The sequence below is a fragment of the Chrysemys picta genome, chromosome 20, assembly GCF_011386835.1.
Source record: "Chrysemys picta bellii isolate R12L10 chromosome 20, ASM1138683v2, whole genome shotgun sequence".
NCBI lineage: Eukaryota > Metazoa > Chordata > Testudines > Emydidae > Chrysemys > Chrysemys picta.
In genome coordinates this window covers 25,219,443-25,232,497 of record NC_088810.1, presented here as the reverse complement: position 1 = coordinate 25,232,497, position 13,055 = coordinate 25,219,443, and the positions used below count along the sequence as shown (strand labels likewise).

The window sequence follows — 13,055 nt, the reverse complement described above, 5'->3', positions numbered from 1 at the left end:
AATTATATTTATTTTTTAAATATGCAGAAGTAACCCAGGAAATGTGCAATAACATTTGCAGCTTTGCAAGGTAAGCTAATGCTATGGGCATTGCCTCTCATGCTTTATAATTACTGTGTCTGGCTGCAGATTTCCCCTTCATGGATTCTACTGTGTGATTGGCTCCAAACCATAGAAAATTAATAAGCCCCTCCACAGCTGGGGTTGCTGACTCATTGACAATTGACCTTTCTGTCAAGTGTCTCCAAAACTATGATCTTTAAACCTCTCTCTCCCTGCTAGATCATCGTGGAAGACAGACCGCTCAAAGCCACAGATCAAAGACCTGAACCAAGAAGAAGATCCTCTTCCACTCATTGAGGATGTGCTAGCAAGCCAAGAACAAGCTTCAAATGAGATGCGCAGCCTGGAAGAGCCAGAGAGAGAGGCAGTCTCTAGTGAGGGCTGTGAGAATGACAAAAAGGTGGAGGAAAGTGACTCTGTCACAAGGCAACTGTGCACTCCAGAGGAAAGGCGGCATATTCAGAGAGAGAGACTTAATCAAATCCTGCTCAACCTCTTAGAGAAAATCCCAGGGAAAAATGGTGAGCAAACACCCCTTCCCTCAGTACACTGCAATACAATGATTTCCTCTCTAGGTTTGTTTTTGGAGTCATGCACGGCATATTAGTAAAGCAAATGCTTTTAACTGAACTGATTGCTACTGGACATGATTTGTGCCCGGTGTTCTCCGCACAAATGTTTCCTATTAGCCAGGATGGGCAGGGATGGTGTCCTAGCCTCTGTTTGCCAGAAGCTGGGAATGGGCGACAGGGGATGGATCACTTGATTATTACCTGTTCTGTTCATTCCCTCTGGGGCACCTGGCATTGGCCACTGTTGGAAGACAGGATACTGGGCTAGATGGACCCTTGGTCTGACCCAGTAGGGCCATTCTTATGAATAGGGCCATACCAAATTCACAGCCATGAAAAACACATCACAGACCATGAAATCTGGTCTTCCCCCATGAAATCTTGTCTTTTATTTGCTTTTACCCTATACTATACAGATTTCACAGGTGAGAATTGGGGCATCCTGACCCAAAAGGGAGTTGCAAGGGGATTGCAAGGTTATTTTAGGGAGAGTTGTGGTATTGCCACCCTTACTTCTTGCACTGCCTTCAGAGCTGGGTGGCCGGAGAGTGGCAGCTGTTGGCCAGGTGGCCAGCTCTGAAGGTGATGCCCCACCAGCAGCCGTGCAGAAGTAAGGATGGCAATACCATACCATGCCACCCTTACTTCTGCACTGCTATCTTAAGAGCTGGGTGGCTGGAAAATGGCAGCTGCTGACTGAGGGCCCAGCTCTGCAGGCAGCAGTGCAAAAGTAAAGGTGACAATACCGTACCTGCCATCTTTACTTCTGCGCTGCTGCTGGCGGTGACTCTGCCTTCAGAACTGGACTCCTGGCCAACAGCCGTCTCTCTCCACCTGCCCAGCTCTGGAGGCAGTGCCGCCGCCAGCAGCAGCGCAGAAGGAAGGGTAGCAGTACCACACACCCCCAGACAATAATCTTGCGACCCCCACCCCCACACAAGTCCTTTTTGGATCAGGACTCCTACAATTATTCCAGCTCAGTACTAATGTGGACACGAGAACGAATGGATATAAACTGGCCGTGGGGAAGTTTAGGCTTGAAATTAGACGAAGGTTTCTGACCGTCAGAGGGGTGAAATATTGGAACAGCCTTCCGAGGGAAACGGTGGGGGCGAAGGATCTGTCTGGTTTAAGATTAAGCTAGATAAGTTTATGGAGGGAATGGTTTAATGGGATAATATGATTTTAGTCAAAGGAACAGTGTGCCATCGCTGGTAAATAGTATAATGGCCAATGAGGGTCTGACTGGAGACTCTTGCCTACATGCTCGGGGTTCTACTGATCGCCATATTTGGGGTCGGGAAGGAATTTTCCTCCAGGATAGATTGGCAGAGGCCCTGGAGGTTTTTCGCCTTCCTCCGCAGCATGGGGCAGGGATCGCTAGCTGGAGGATTCTCTGCTAATTGAAGTCTCTAAACCACAGGATTTGGGGACTTCAACAGCAGAGTCAAGGGAAAGGGGTTGGGATGGCTTTGTGGCCTGCATCATGCGGGAGGTCAGACTAGATGATCATAATGGTCCCTTCTGACCTTAAAGTCTATGAGTCTAATTACAACACTGTGAAATTTCAGATTTAAATAACTGAAATCATTAAATTTACGATTTTTAAAATCCTATGACCATGAAATTGATCAAAATGGACCAAGAATTTGGTAGGGCCCTATATAGGAAGCATTTGCAATTCCCACTAAATAGATGAGTGAAATCTCCTGTTAATAATGAAACAGGCATTTATATAGGACTTTCACATCGCATTGTCATTACTAATTATTCACTCCCTCCCTCCAGTGAGATAGGTAGTTTAATTATTATTGTCTCTGGTTTACAGATGAGAAGATTGAGAGAAAGGCACAAGAGATTGAGGGCTTTATCCAAAGCCCATTGAAGTGAATTAAAAGACTCTTATTGACTTCAGTGGGCTTTGGATCAGTTCTTTAGAGACTTGCCCTATGCCTTAGAGCAGGCCTGCACAACATGCAGCCCGGGGGCCGCATGTGGCCTGTGTGGGCTCACTGTGCGGCCCGCAGGGGGTGAATAGGCAAGCGGCGGGTGAGGGAGGGGGGCTGAGGAGGCGAGTGGGCGGGTAGTGGCGGGGGGTGAGTAGGCGGGCGGGCAGTGGCGGGGGTGCAGGTGAGCTGGCAGCAGGGGAGGGGGACTGAGGAGGCGAGCGATGAGTTGGTGGCTGACCTGGTCTACTGCTCTGGTCTGGCTCCCATCCCCTCTCCAAGGGTTGCAGCTGTCTGGAGGTGCCTGCCTTCCATGCCTTCCTCATTCATTCAACAGGGCAATTGATTACAAAGTGGAGGGAAGATCTTATTCTACTTCTAGCAAAAAGACATTTTTCTTTTACCTTAATTATACTACCTTAGGAGCCCGCTATAACATATTACAAAGGTTCAATACCGCTGTTTTGGTGGGGCGGCGCTGGGGAAGGAGGGTTTGTTTCTGCGTGGCGGGCGGCGCTGGGGGGGGTGTTTCAGGGGGGCTGGGCGGGGCTGGGGGGTGTTTCCGCGGCACTGGGGGGTTTCCATGGGGAGGGCGGCGCTGGGGGAGGTGTTGTGTTTCAGGGGGGCTGGGCGGTGCTGGGGGAGGGGTGGGCAGCGCTGGGGGTGGGGTTTGGCGGGGCCGGGGGGGTTCGGCCCTCAGCTGTTTTCTTTGGAGTAATTTGGCCCTTGCCGCTTTACGAGTTGTGCAGGCCTGCCTTAGAGAGAGTTTAATGTAACATCAGAATTAGAGCCTAGGAGTTTCTGAGCTCAGACCAGTAGACCACACTCCTCTGTCATGTTACAGGGATTAATACTAGAGCATCAGGTACAATGAGTACTACTGTATCAGCTCCTTATTAAGAACCCTGTGGTCTGTTGCAGCTATTGATGTCACTTACCTGCTGGAGGAAGGATCAGGAAGAAAATTGAGGAGGCGTACTCTCACCATCCTGGAGAGCAGCTTCAGGAAGTGATGTCCCAGCAACAGACTGTGATCTGGAGTCCACTACCAGGTCTGCTAGAGACTGATGGGGAAGCCCCTTCCTTCCTGTACACCAACCAAGGAGAGATGGGTAGAAGAAAACTGACATAAATACAGTTAGCACTTAGAAGTCTGGGCAGGCAGGTGGCCCTGCCTTGCTCTGCAGTGCTCTTATGATGTGTGTGTTGTTGGGCGTGCCTTGTATCGATGTTAGGTACTGAGAAAACCTTGTGATTATTCGTCCAAGATGGTCAGATTTAATTTATTTTTGCTTAATGTCCCCACTTGGAGGGAAAAAGAGGGGGTAAATAGAAGGATGAGGACTGATTTACTCTGATGAGAATATTCCCCATACAGACCAGTTGTCCTATGATTGTACAAGATACCGTTGGCACTGCCAGTGGCGTGTACCAATGTATGAAGTCCATAGGGAGGGTGAAGGCCCAATGGATTAAAATAAAGGCTGCCCTAAAGGAGCGGCCTCAGTTTTGCACAAGTTCAGAGAGGGAAGAAATGTACCAGGATGTATAAAAGGTTCACCGTGAAACGGCCAGTGCCCAGATGCTCCTTTGATCTGTAGAGAGGAAAAGCCCCCAGTCAGCTCAGAGTGAAACGAGAGTTGGTTGTTCGAAGCACTTGTTGTTCCGCATCCTGAAATGGGGGTGTGTAATTTTTCACATTTTTTCTGCAGAGAAATTTTATAAAGCGAGTCGAATCCTGACGACACCATTGCTGTTGGTTTTTTTGATAAGCTGTGGTTCTTGTGTGTCCAATGTGTTGTGCAAATTAAAATCTGTTAAAAGAAGATAAAAAAAGAAACCTTCACTACATGAACCGTCAAGCAGTATTCAGAGCGAGTATTTGTTGTGAACTGTAGAATATATCAACTAATAACACTATTCTTGTGTTCTAACTGTACAGCTTAAAACGTCTGTCTCTTAAAGAGACAGTGTATTTTACCACTCCCTCTCTCTGCCGTCATGAAAGTGTTGCTCCCAAAGGCTACAGCCAAGGCGCTAACTTTTCACTGCATGAAATTGTGATTGCCATAGTTTGCCACAATCTAGTGCTGTACTGGGATCCCCTGTATTTCAACATGTAACCTTCCCCAATACCCAGTGCCGTGAAGCTGTCATCTGTCTCTGGGTCAGGCCCTGCTAGTGGCAAAGGGAGGGGGCAGTAGGCATACACTGCCCCTTTAAAATAGCTTTGCTTTTTTGTCTTTCAGACGTACATATGCATATACAGTCCTGTTTTAGATGTTCTTATAAGAAAAAACAGTTTTTAATGTGCCAAGTTGTATATATCTGCTGCGTGGATGTAAAGCAATACGGTAGTTACATGTTCCTTTTTAATGGACCAAGCTTGTCCTAATGTACATTCTTGTTATTATTATAATTATTATTTTACTCTTAGTGGAACATGACTCATTCCATTAACTTTTATGTGTTGATTTAAAAAGAAAAAAAAGAAAGGAAAAAACCCTTTGAGGAAAAAAATATTTTATTAAAAAAAAAGAAATAAGAAAATAGTTTGGAATATTTTCTTACTGTAGAGAAGCACTGTACAGTACCAGGAACCCTGAGTATAAAATACTCGTGCGTGTAGTAGGAATATCGCATGTCCAAAATTTTGGGTTGTCTCATTTAGTTAATAACAGAAATCATTGTCTCAAACGGTGTTAAACACTAAAAACTTTTTAAAAAATAAAGTGCATACAGAAGCAAGACACTAGCTCTGTCATTTTATCTTTCTTTTGTTGAAAGACTAAACAAAATGTTTTTTAGACAATCAAATGTTAGGTAAGTGCAAAGAATTGTTTTTCTTACTGGTGTAGAAATTAATGACTTTTTTTATTTTTTGGTTATTTTATAATAATGAGAAGACCAGTGTGTCACCAGGATCGCTGTTTTAAGACCAGGAAGCACTACATTATTGCAAATAGATATGAACTCTTAGTCTGCATGGGTGTAGGCTGTGTGATTGCTGAAAATAAATGCTGCTAATATATTTCCTTTTTACAAAAGCATATCTAAATAGATCATTGTTTTGATGTTAATCTTTGTAAATTATGTATTACCAATTTTAACATTGGATGTAATTGCATAAAAAGCCTGCATCTCAATCCTGAGAGAGTCTAGTATTAAATGGAAAAACTTTTCCTATTGATAACTTGTGGGGGTTTTTCTTTCACACGTCCTTGATTTCACTTTTTTGCTTCTTTGTCCCAACAGTTCCTGTGACGTGTTCAAAGTTTCTTACAGCCTTTTTTTAAGTTGTATGGCTGCCCCATCTCCTTTGAATATCACATTGCCTGATCACGGTTGGCATACTGAGCAGATATAGTTGTGGTGCTGTTGTTTTTCCTGCTGCTGTACAGCCTGTAGTAGAAAGGATGCTGACAGCATGTGTGCAGGCACTGAATACACCTTGATATGAATCACAGTGGAGGTGCAAGGAGCCTAAATGGAGCTGCAGCACAAGGCCCAGGCATCCAGTATTAGGAATTAGAGGGATGTATAACCTTGATTGCACATGTTGGCAGGTTGGTATATGAGTCATTAAACCTATGAATATGATGCCCATATCCAAATCACCATATCCAAAATCAAGGGCAATTGTATGCCCTCAGATCACTGCCCCAATTCCTGCTAAATTCTCTGTATCAACGCCAGTAACCACAAACTAATCTCAAAGTGGCACCATATCCTGCATATTCACTGGCACTAATATTAGATCAGAGGGAGTGCTAGATAAATACATTGACATTGTAACAGCTAACCATGTCCCATATGAAAGGAAATAGCCAAAAAAACAAAAAGGTGATTTAGGAAAGAATAAGGGACAGTTGGAGTCCCTTGAAGCATTCAGCCTGGCCAAGTACTACCATCCCCTTATGGGCCTTTTGACTCTCTTCAGGTGAGTCTAGTTGCATTGTTGGACACATGAGTGGAATGCACGTAGGAGACAACACCAAAAAAAATTAGAAATCGCATTCTTTGGGTCATTTCTAATAACCTGGCTCTGGCTTCCCCAAGACTGCACTAGGTCCCTTGTCACACCTTTCCTCAGAAGTTCACCTGGGAGTCAGTCAACTCAGCTCCTCCCTCTGAGGTTGGGACCCTGACCTTCCGAAAAGGCTGTTCTGAATCCTTTGAGGTGCTTAGCCTGTACTCTGCTGCAGATAGAGGGGGTGACATGAGACTCAGGTCACTATCCTGCTCTGTTAACTTAATGGCCTCCAGAGTTCCCATATGTTCAGGAATTCCTGTATTTCACAGGAAAATGGAGCAGTCACCAGGACCATTTTGCTGTCTATTTGTATTGGTCGCTCAGGACAGAATGGTTTCTTGCCGACTTCTGTAATGTAACATACAGAAAAATAAACATACTGATATGGGAGCCCAGCCCCTGGGCTGACTCTTTGTATTACCATTAAAATGCTTCATCTGACCCATACATTTGCATTCATTCCCTCCATGCTGCAGACATCATCTCAAGGACTGTATTATTAAACAATTAATTGAAAAGCACCTGGATTCATCTCCTGCCAGGCTGACCCCATTTCAGAGTCCAGAGACAGCTGTGGAATTCAATCATACATACACACAGCACATGCAAGCAAAATAACATTCCAATTAAGATGCAGTGTCCCTTGTCTGAGGCTAAGAATTGCACGGAGAGCTGGAAGTAAGAACAGAATAAAATAAGCCCTTTATCCTGTCATATAGAACAAAGACCAATTACCAAAATATTGGCTCCTGCTATTAAAATGTCATTTAAAGGCTTTAAAAGTGTCTCTCTGGCCTAGAAGGTCATTCAGAAACCCACTGGCAGGAAATCTGGGTCCTAAGAATAGTGGCTATCAACGTTTCAAGTCAGAAACTGGGCTAGTGTGCACTCTGTGTTGCATCCACAGCAGGGATGGGAAATGCCAGGCCAGTTAAGTTTCCAGTGCTGAACATACCATCCCAAAAAAAGGAATGAACAAACAGCATTGCTTTAAGGTTATACCATTTCCATTTCTGTAACAATACCTGGCTTTGATGGTCTCCCGGATATGAGGATACTTATGTACAAGGCAGAGCTCGAGGGGGCTAGGCTCATCTCACACCCCTCCAGCAGAAAAAGGCAGGGCTGATGCCAGGACTAGACAAGCAAATTTCCAGCTCCAACTGGCAAAAGATATTTCGGCAACAGGAGTTATATATTTCAGATTAGAGCCCACTTAAATGCTACCTGACTTAGAATTGAAGAAAATCTTTCACCAGCAGCTATGGGTCAGGATCTCCTTGGGGTTGAACTCTGAGGGATAGTAATTCCTATGCCCACTTATTCCACTTGAAACAAATTGTAACCTTGATTAGGCCTAAAACAATTGAAAAACTGTGAATCAAAGAATATGTGCCTAGTCATGGAATCATGGGCACTGGAGATGGAAAAAGCTATCAATTCAGGCCCCATTCAATCCAACTCTTTAATATTCTGCCAAAGTTAATAGACCTGGTCAGTGCAGCTGCCACACATAGTAATTGCACATGTAATATTTGTGATCATTAGAGAAACCAAAGACTTTGAGTGGCCTCACACACCATCTATGTTAGTTTGTAGCAGTGCAGGATAAGTGACTCAGCATTTCTGAGGTCATTTCTGGCTTGCCTAGGAGTGCTCACAAAGAAACTCATTAAGCCATGGAGAAGGCTATGGAAATTTCTTACTGGGGAAGCCTACTTTCTTCTGTGGTCAGTTGACTGAAAGAATCCCAGATTAATTGTGCTTTGCTTTTCTATGAGACGCCACCTTGAAGCAGACTTTCCATAGGCACCAACTCCAGCTTCACAATTAGGAGTAAACCACCCGTTTATACTGGCAAATAACCCACCTTTTAATCACATTTCTGTATAGTGGGAAGGGGAGGGGTACACAGGCCCTCACTGGCAATTGGTTCATGTGCCAGCGCTCAAATCCCAAACACTGAGGCAGATGTCCAGTGACTTGGGGTGTCTCTTCTAACTCTCAGCAGCATGTGCAATATTTGTCCTGCAAATAAACTATTGGAAATGCTCTCATAGTCCTGTGGGGCAGGTACCATTGAGTGAGAGACTGGCTCTCAGCAAATTTGTATGTTTAATCAATTTGCTGCTAAATAAATGGCCAACAGTTGAGTGTCAGGACCAGGACTACCTCCTACTACAGCCTCCCCAAGGGCAAGGTGAAGAGCGAGGCTAGGCCCTGTCAGTAGAGAGAGTACTAGGAACCAGGAATTCCTGAACTCTATTCCTGGCTCTGACACTGACTCATTCCTTGTGTCTGAGAGGGTAAATTAATTAATGTGGGAGCAAGGCACTTTCACACACTGGCCTGTTGCCCCCGCACCAGTTTTGAGAGTAGCTTGTTATGCAGCTCATGGGCCCTGGCTGGCTCTTGCTTGCACATCTGCTATGGTAGATACTCTGAGATCATCATCTTTCCGAGGCACAAAGCATGCTGCAGACAACCAGGTGCCCAAGGCACATGTACGATGGTCTCAGGGCATGTCAAGAATGCAGTGTCCTTTGTAAATGGGAAACTCAATCACTCAGCAGGGCTAGTGTGTTGCCTGTTGATTGTGTCAACCTCCATGTCACTAGCACATCACTGCTTTTCCCAAGGGATGCAGAACTGTTATAAGGTGGAGTGGAAGTACAGTCATTGTTGCGGGGGAGGGTCTGAACTGCTGTACCCTACATGCCCCCGCCTCCCCCATCCCATCACCAGTCAGCCATAGATTTCTTCCCCTGCAGGAGACAAATGGAGGAAGCCCAGTCCATTCAGGAAAGACATTTGCTAGCAAGCCAGCATGACAGAGCAAGCAGGAATGGAAGAGATTGAGGGGGGGGGCTGCCTAGTCCCAAGCTATCCCCATTATGGATGCCCTCAGTGAGCTTGTCCCTTCTCAAAAAGAGGCAAGTACCCTATCAGCCCAGCAGGAAAGTCCAGTGTCCCCTATCCCTGGGGCAGGGAGAGATGCTGCCACAGGGAAAGTGTATCCCACAGCTGCTGCGGGAGGAGTGCCTTGGTGCAGGGAGTAATAAAGAGACATCTTGGAATGATGGGGGGAGGGAAATAAAGCCAAGAGCATAAGAATCCAGGAGACTGGATCTGGGGAGATGCTGAGGAATTGAGGATACATATAAAAGGGATGGGTCTGCTTGCTCCTCCCTCCTGCATGTTCATGGCAATCAACATCTCGTTTGTTGCAGAAGCCAGGGTCGGGGTAAGAGATTGGGCTGGAACTCTAGTGATCATGGTTCAATGCCCAGCTCTGCTACTGACTCCTTGTGTGACTTTGGGCAAGTCACTTAATGTCTGTATACTTCAGACTCCCATCTGTAAAATGGGACTATTTCTGCTTCTGGGCGCCCACCCTTTGTCTAGCTGGTTTGTTTAGCCTGTAAACACTTTGGAGCCGGGTCTGTCTCTCACCGGGGGGGAGCAGCACCCAACACACTGGGGCCTCTGCAGCTATGCCCACTAAAAACTAAGAGCAGGAATGAGTGGCTAAATAGGGAATGAAGATAAATCAGGGGGTGACACTGGAGGAGGTGTGGGGTGGGGAGCAGAGGCAGCCACCAAATGTGTGGACTAGACACTGCAGGGTGTGGGACTTTTAGCATGGGCTCACAGCATGTGTGCCTGGAGCCCTGTGTCTCCTGTCTCCCTTGTGCAGGCTCCAGCACGCTTTATTTCTGGTACTTGGCTTGCATATGAGAAAGTCAAATGTTCCTCCAGCCACCAAGAAATTGAGACACGGACTGACAAACAGCATGAAGACACAATGTGCTGTGCCTCATTGAAGTCAGCATCTGCTGCTAGGACCTGAGCCCTGCTCATTCCTTTGCATGGGGAGCAGATGCTGCACCCCTGCCCCTTCCAGACTTAAATAAGAGCTATATGGATAGTATAACTCACTGGCAGTGCGGGAGGCGGGGGGAGGGGGAGGGAACCATCTCAGAGACACTTCAGGCCTTTTCTGGAATGGTCAATTGTGAAGCTGCATATGTTGGTCATGTTCAAACACACAAAGGCAACTTCCCTTCACCCCACACAAAAGAAAACCTAGCAGCCCTTTCACATGCTGGTCCTCTATCGTCATGATGGATGCCCATGCTGCCTGCACCCTAGCAGGCTCGCTGTGACACTGTGCTGAGGGCCGGCTCCAGGGTTTTGGCCGCCCCAAGCAGCCAAAACAAAACAAAACAAAACAAAACAAAGCCGCGATCGCGATTGCGATCTGCGGCAGCAATTCAGTGGGAAGTCCTTCGCTCCCAGGCGGAGTAAGGGACCGTCCGCCGAATTGCCGCCAAATACCTGGACGTGCCGCCCCTCTCCAGAGTGGCCGCCCCAAGTACCTGCTTGAGAAGCTGGTGCCTGGAGCCAGCCCTGACTGTGCTAAAGACCAGCTGGCATGAGTTTGGGAGCAGCCTCACTTAGCATAGTCTCACCACATCAGTCCCTCCCATGGGTGTGACAGGGCTGGGAGGGGGGCATATTTTGTCAAGGCTTCCTGAACTCCTACCCACACCATGTTGGGTCAGTGCTGCGCTTGTGTTCAAGTAGCAGAAGCTAGTCTCAACAGGTGATCGAGCCAAGCACGGGGACAACCCTCACAACCTAGGGGATGGTGGTGTGAATGGAGCAGTATACAGCCCCCTCAGCCAGGCTTGTGCCCATGCACCGTGTTTGGCCACGGCTAACCTGCTCAGCTCGCTGTGATGGCTCAATCGTGTCTTAGCGCATGTCACTCCAGTCCCCTGGGAGCAAGCGTACTAGGTGGAACAGCTGCACCAGGAAACAACAGGCTTTAGGTGGCTTATCCCGTGGCTGGGGCAGGTCTGGTCCAGCACTGGGCCTGTGTCATTCTGCATACCCCAAGCCATGAGGAAACATGTCACAGCTATGCCTGTTATATTTTCCCTTGGGCCTAGATCCACACTACAGCCTGCACGTCCCTCCCCCTGCCTTCAACCCTTGGGCTTCACACCCTTCAGCTCATGCCTTTGTAGGCTTTCATGGCCATAGTTTGTGGTGTATCTTTCCCTGAGGTATCGCTGTACAAGCACGTCCCTGCTTTCGGAGGTTTAACCCACCTCCCTGGCGCTGTAACTGGCACCCCCTTGACATCAGGTGCAGCCATCAGCTGTTGGCAAGACAACGGCAGCAAGCCCAGGCAGCTATCCTATCACAGTCTCTTACAGCCCAGGTGCCTCAGCCCAGCCGCAGAAAGGTTACTCGAGGTCACATCCCTCACAGCTAAGAATAGACAAACAATGTGGCTCGCATTAGGGCAAGCGATTCCATCTGGGCCTGGGGATGAAAGCCGTAAACAGCTCCTGCTCTGCACGCAGCACTCTGGTCGATTCCCTACCGTGCAGCCTGCTGGGACAGAGTCCAGCAGGGACCAACTGTGAGCGCCTGACAAGCAGCACAGCACCGTCAGACCCAGCAGGATTTAACCTGAGATGGGACTAACTGTCTGGGGTGGGAGGGGGGAACGCAGCGCCCACGATTCCCCGGGGTGTATGGAGCTGGGGCCTGTGGGGCCGGTGAGGCAGAGCTGTCTCCCCATGCAAGGGCCTCTCTGGCTTCATTTCAGAACCATGAGGAATTTCCATTGCTCTGACGTTGCTCTGTGGGTTCACTAGACCTGAGCAGCAGCTGGGAAAAGCTGCCGGCTGGGGAGTACAGAGCAATTCTTGGCCAAGCGGCAACAGTGCATCCCAGCCAGCACTCAAGCCCCGATCCCCCCAAGCTCCCTGAGCCCTCCCCCACAACCAATAGCCATCCCCCCTTGTTCCCCCATCCTGCCTACCCACCCCAACCCCTTCCATGTACCCCCCATTAGCCACCACACCTCCAGCTGTGTACTCCCCCACACTGCTCTTACCACTACCCCAGTCCCCTCCCTGTAATCAGCCACACACTACTCCTCACTTCCCTCCATGAACCCCCCTGCCCCCAGACTGCCCCCCCATGTAACCTCCCCCCGCACACACACACACCCTCCGCCCGCTGCCCAGGGTCCGTGGGGATCCCAATTAGCCCTTGTGGGTGCGGGTAACACACTGGCCTGCAGGGTGCTTGTGCCACCCGCTGCCCAGAAATGGCAGCACAGCCCTGGACATGCTTGTGCCCAGGAAAGTGGAACCCTGGAGCTCTGAGGTGCAGGTCGGGTGACCAGATAGAAAGTGTGAAAAATTGGGACAGAGGGTGGGGGGGGGGGTAATAGGCACCTGTGTAAAAAACAGCCCCAATTATCAGGACTGTCCCTATAAAATCGGGACAGCTGGTCACCCTAGGTGCAGGGCCACAGGTTCAGGGGTGGGGGGGAGGGGAGTCTGTGACACGCGCTCCTGGTGCCTGCCTGCAGGCTGTGCACAGCACCAGGGTTGCAATGATCCAGCGACACGGGGC

The 13,055-nt window shown here is 48.2% G+C and overlaps 1 protein-coding gene across 11 annotated transcripts in view; it reads left to right on the top strand.

Annotated features, from left to right (window-relative positions):
- ASH1L (ASH1 like histone lysine methyltransferase) overlaps positions 1-5,769 on the top strand; it is a 156,111-nt gene extending 150,342 nt beyond the window's left edge. For 10 of the 11 annotated variants that reach the window (XM_065574259.1, XM_065574255.1, XM_065574260.1 and 7 more), the window contains 2 exons: positions 283-584; positions 3,503-5,769. In XM_065574259.1, the coding sequence (XP_065430331.1) occupies positions 283-584; positions 3,503-3,594 (394 nt within the window). In that variant the 3' untranslated portion in view covers positions 3,595-5,769. The remainder of the gene's footprint in view (positions 1-282; positions 585-3,502) is intronic. The other variant, XR_010594080.1, reaches the window with a different exon arrangement.
- The last annotated feature ends 7,286 nt before the right edge of the window (positions 5,770-13,055 follow it).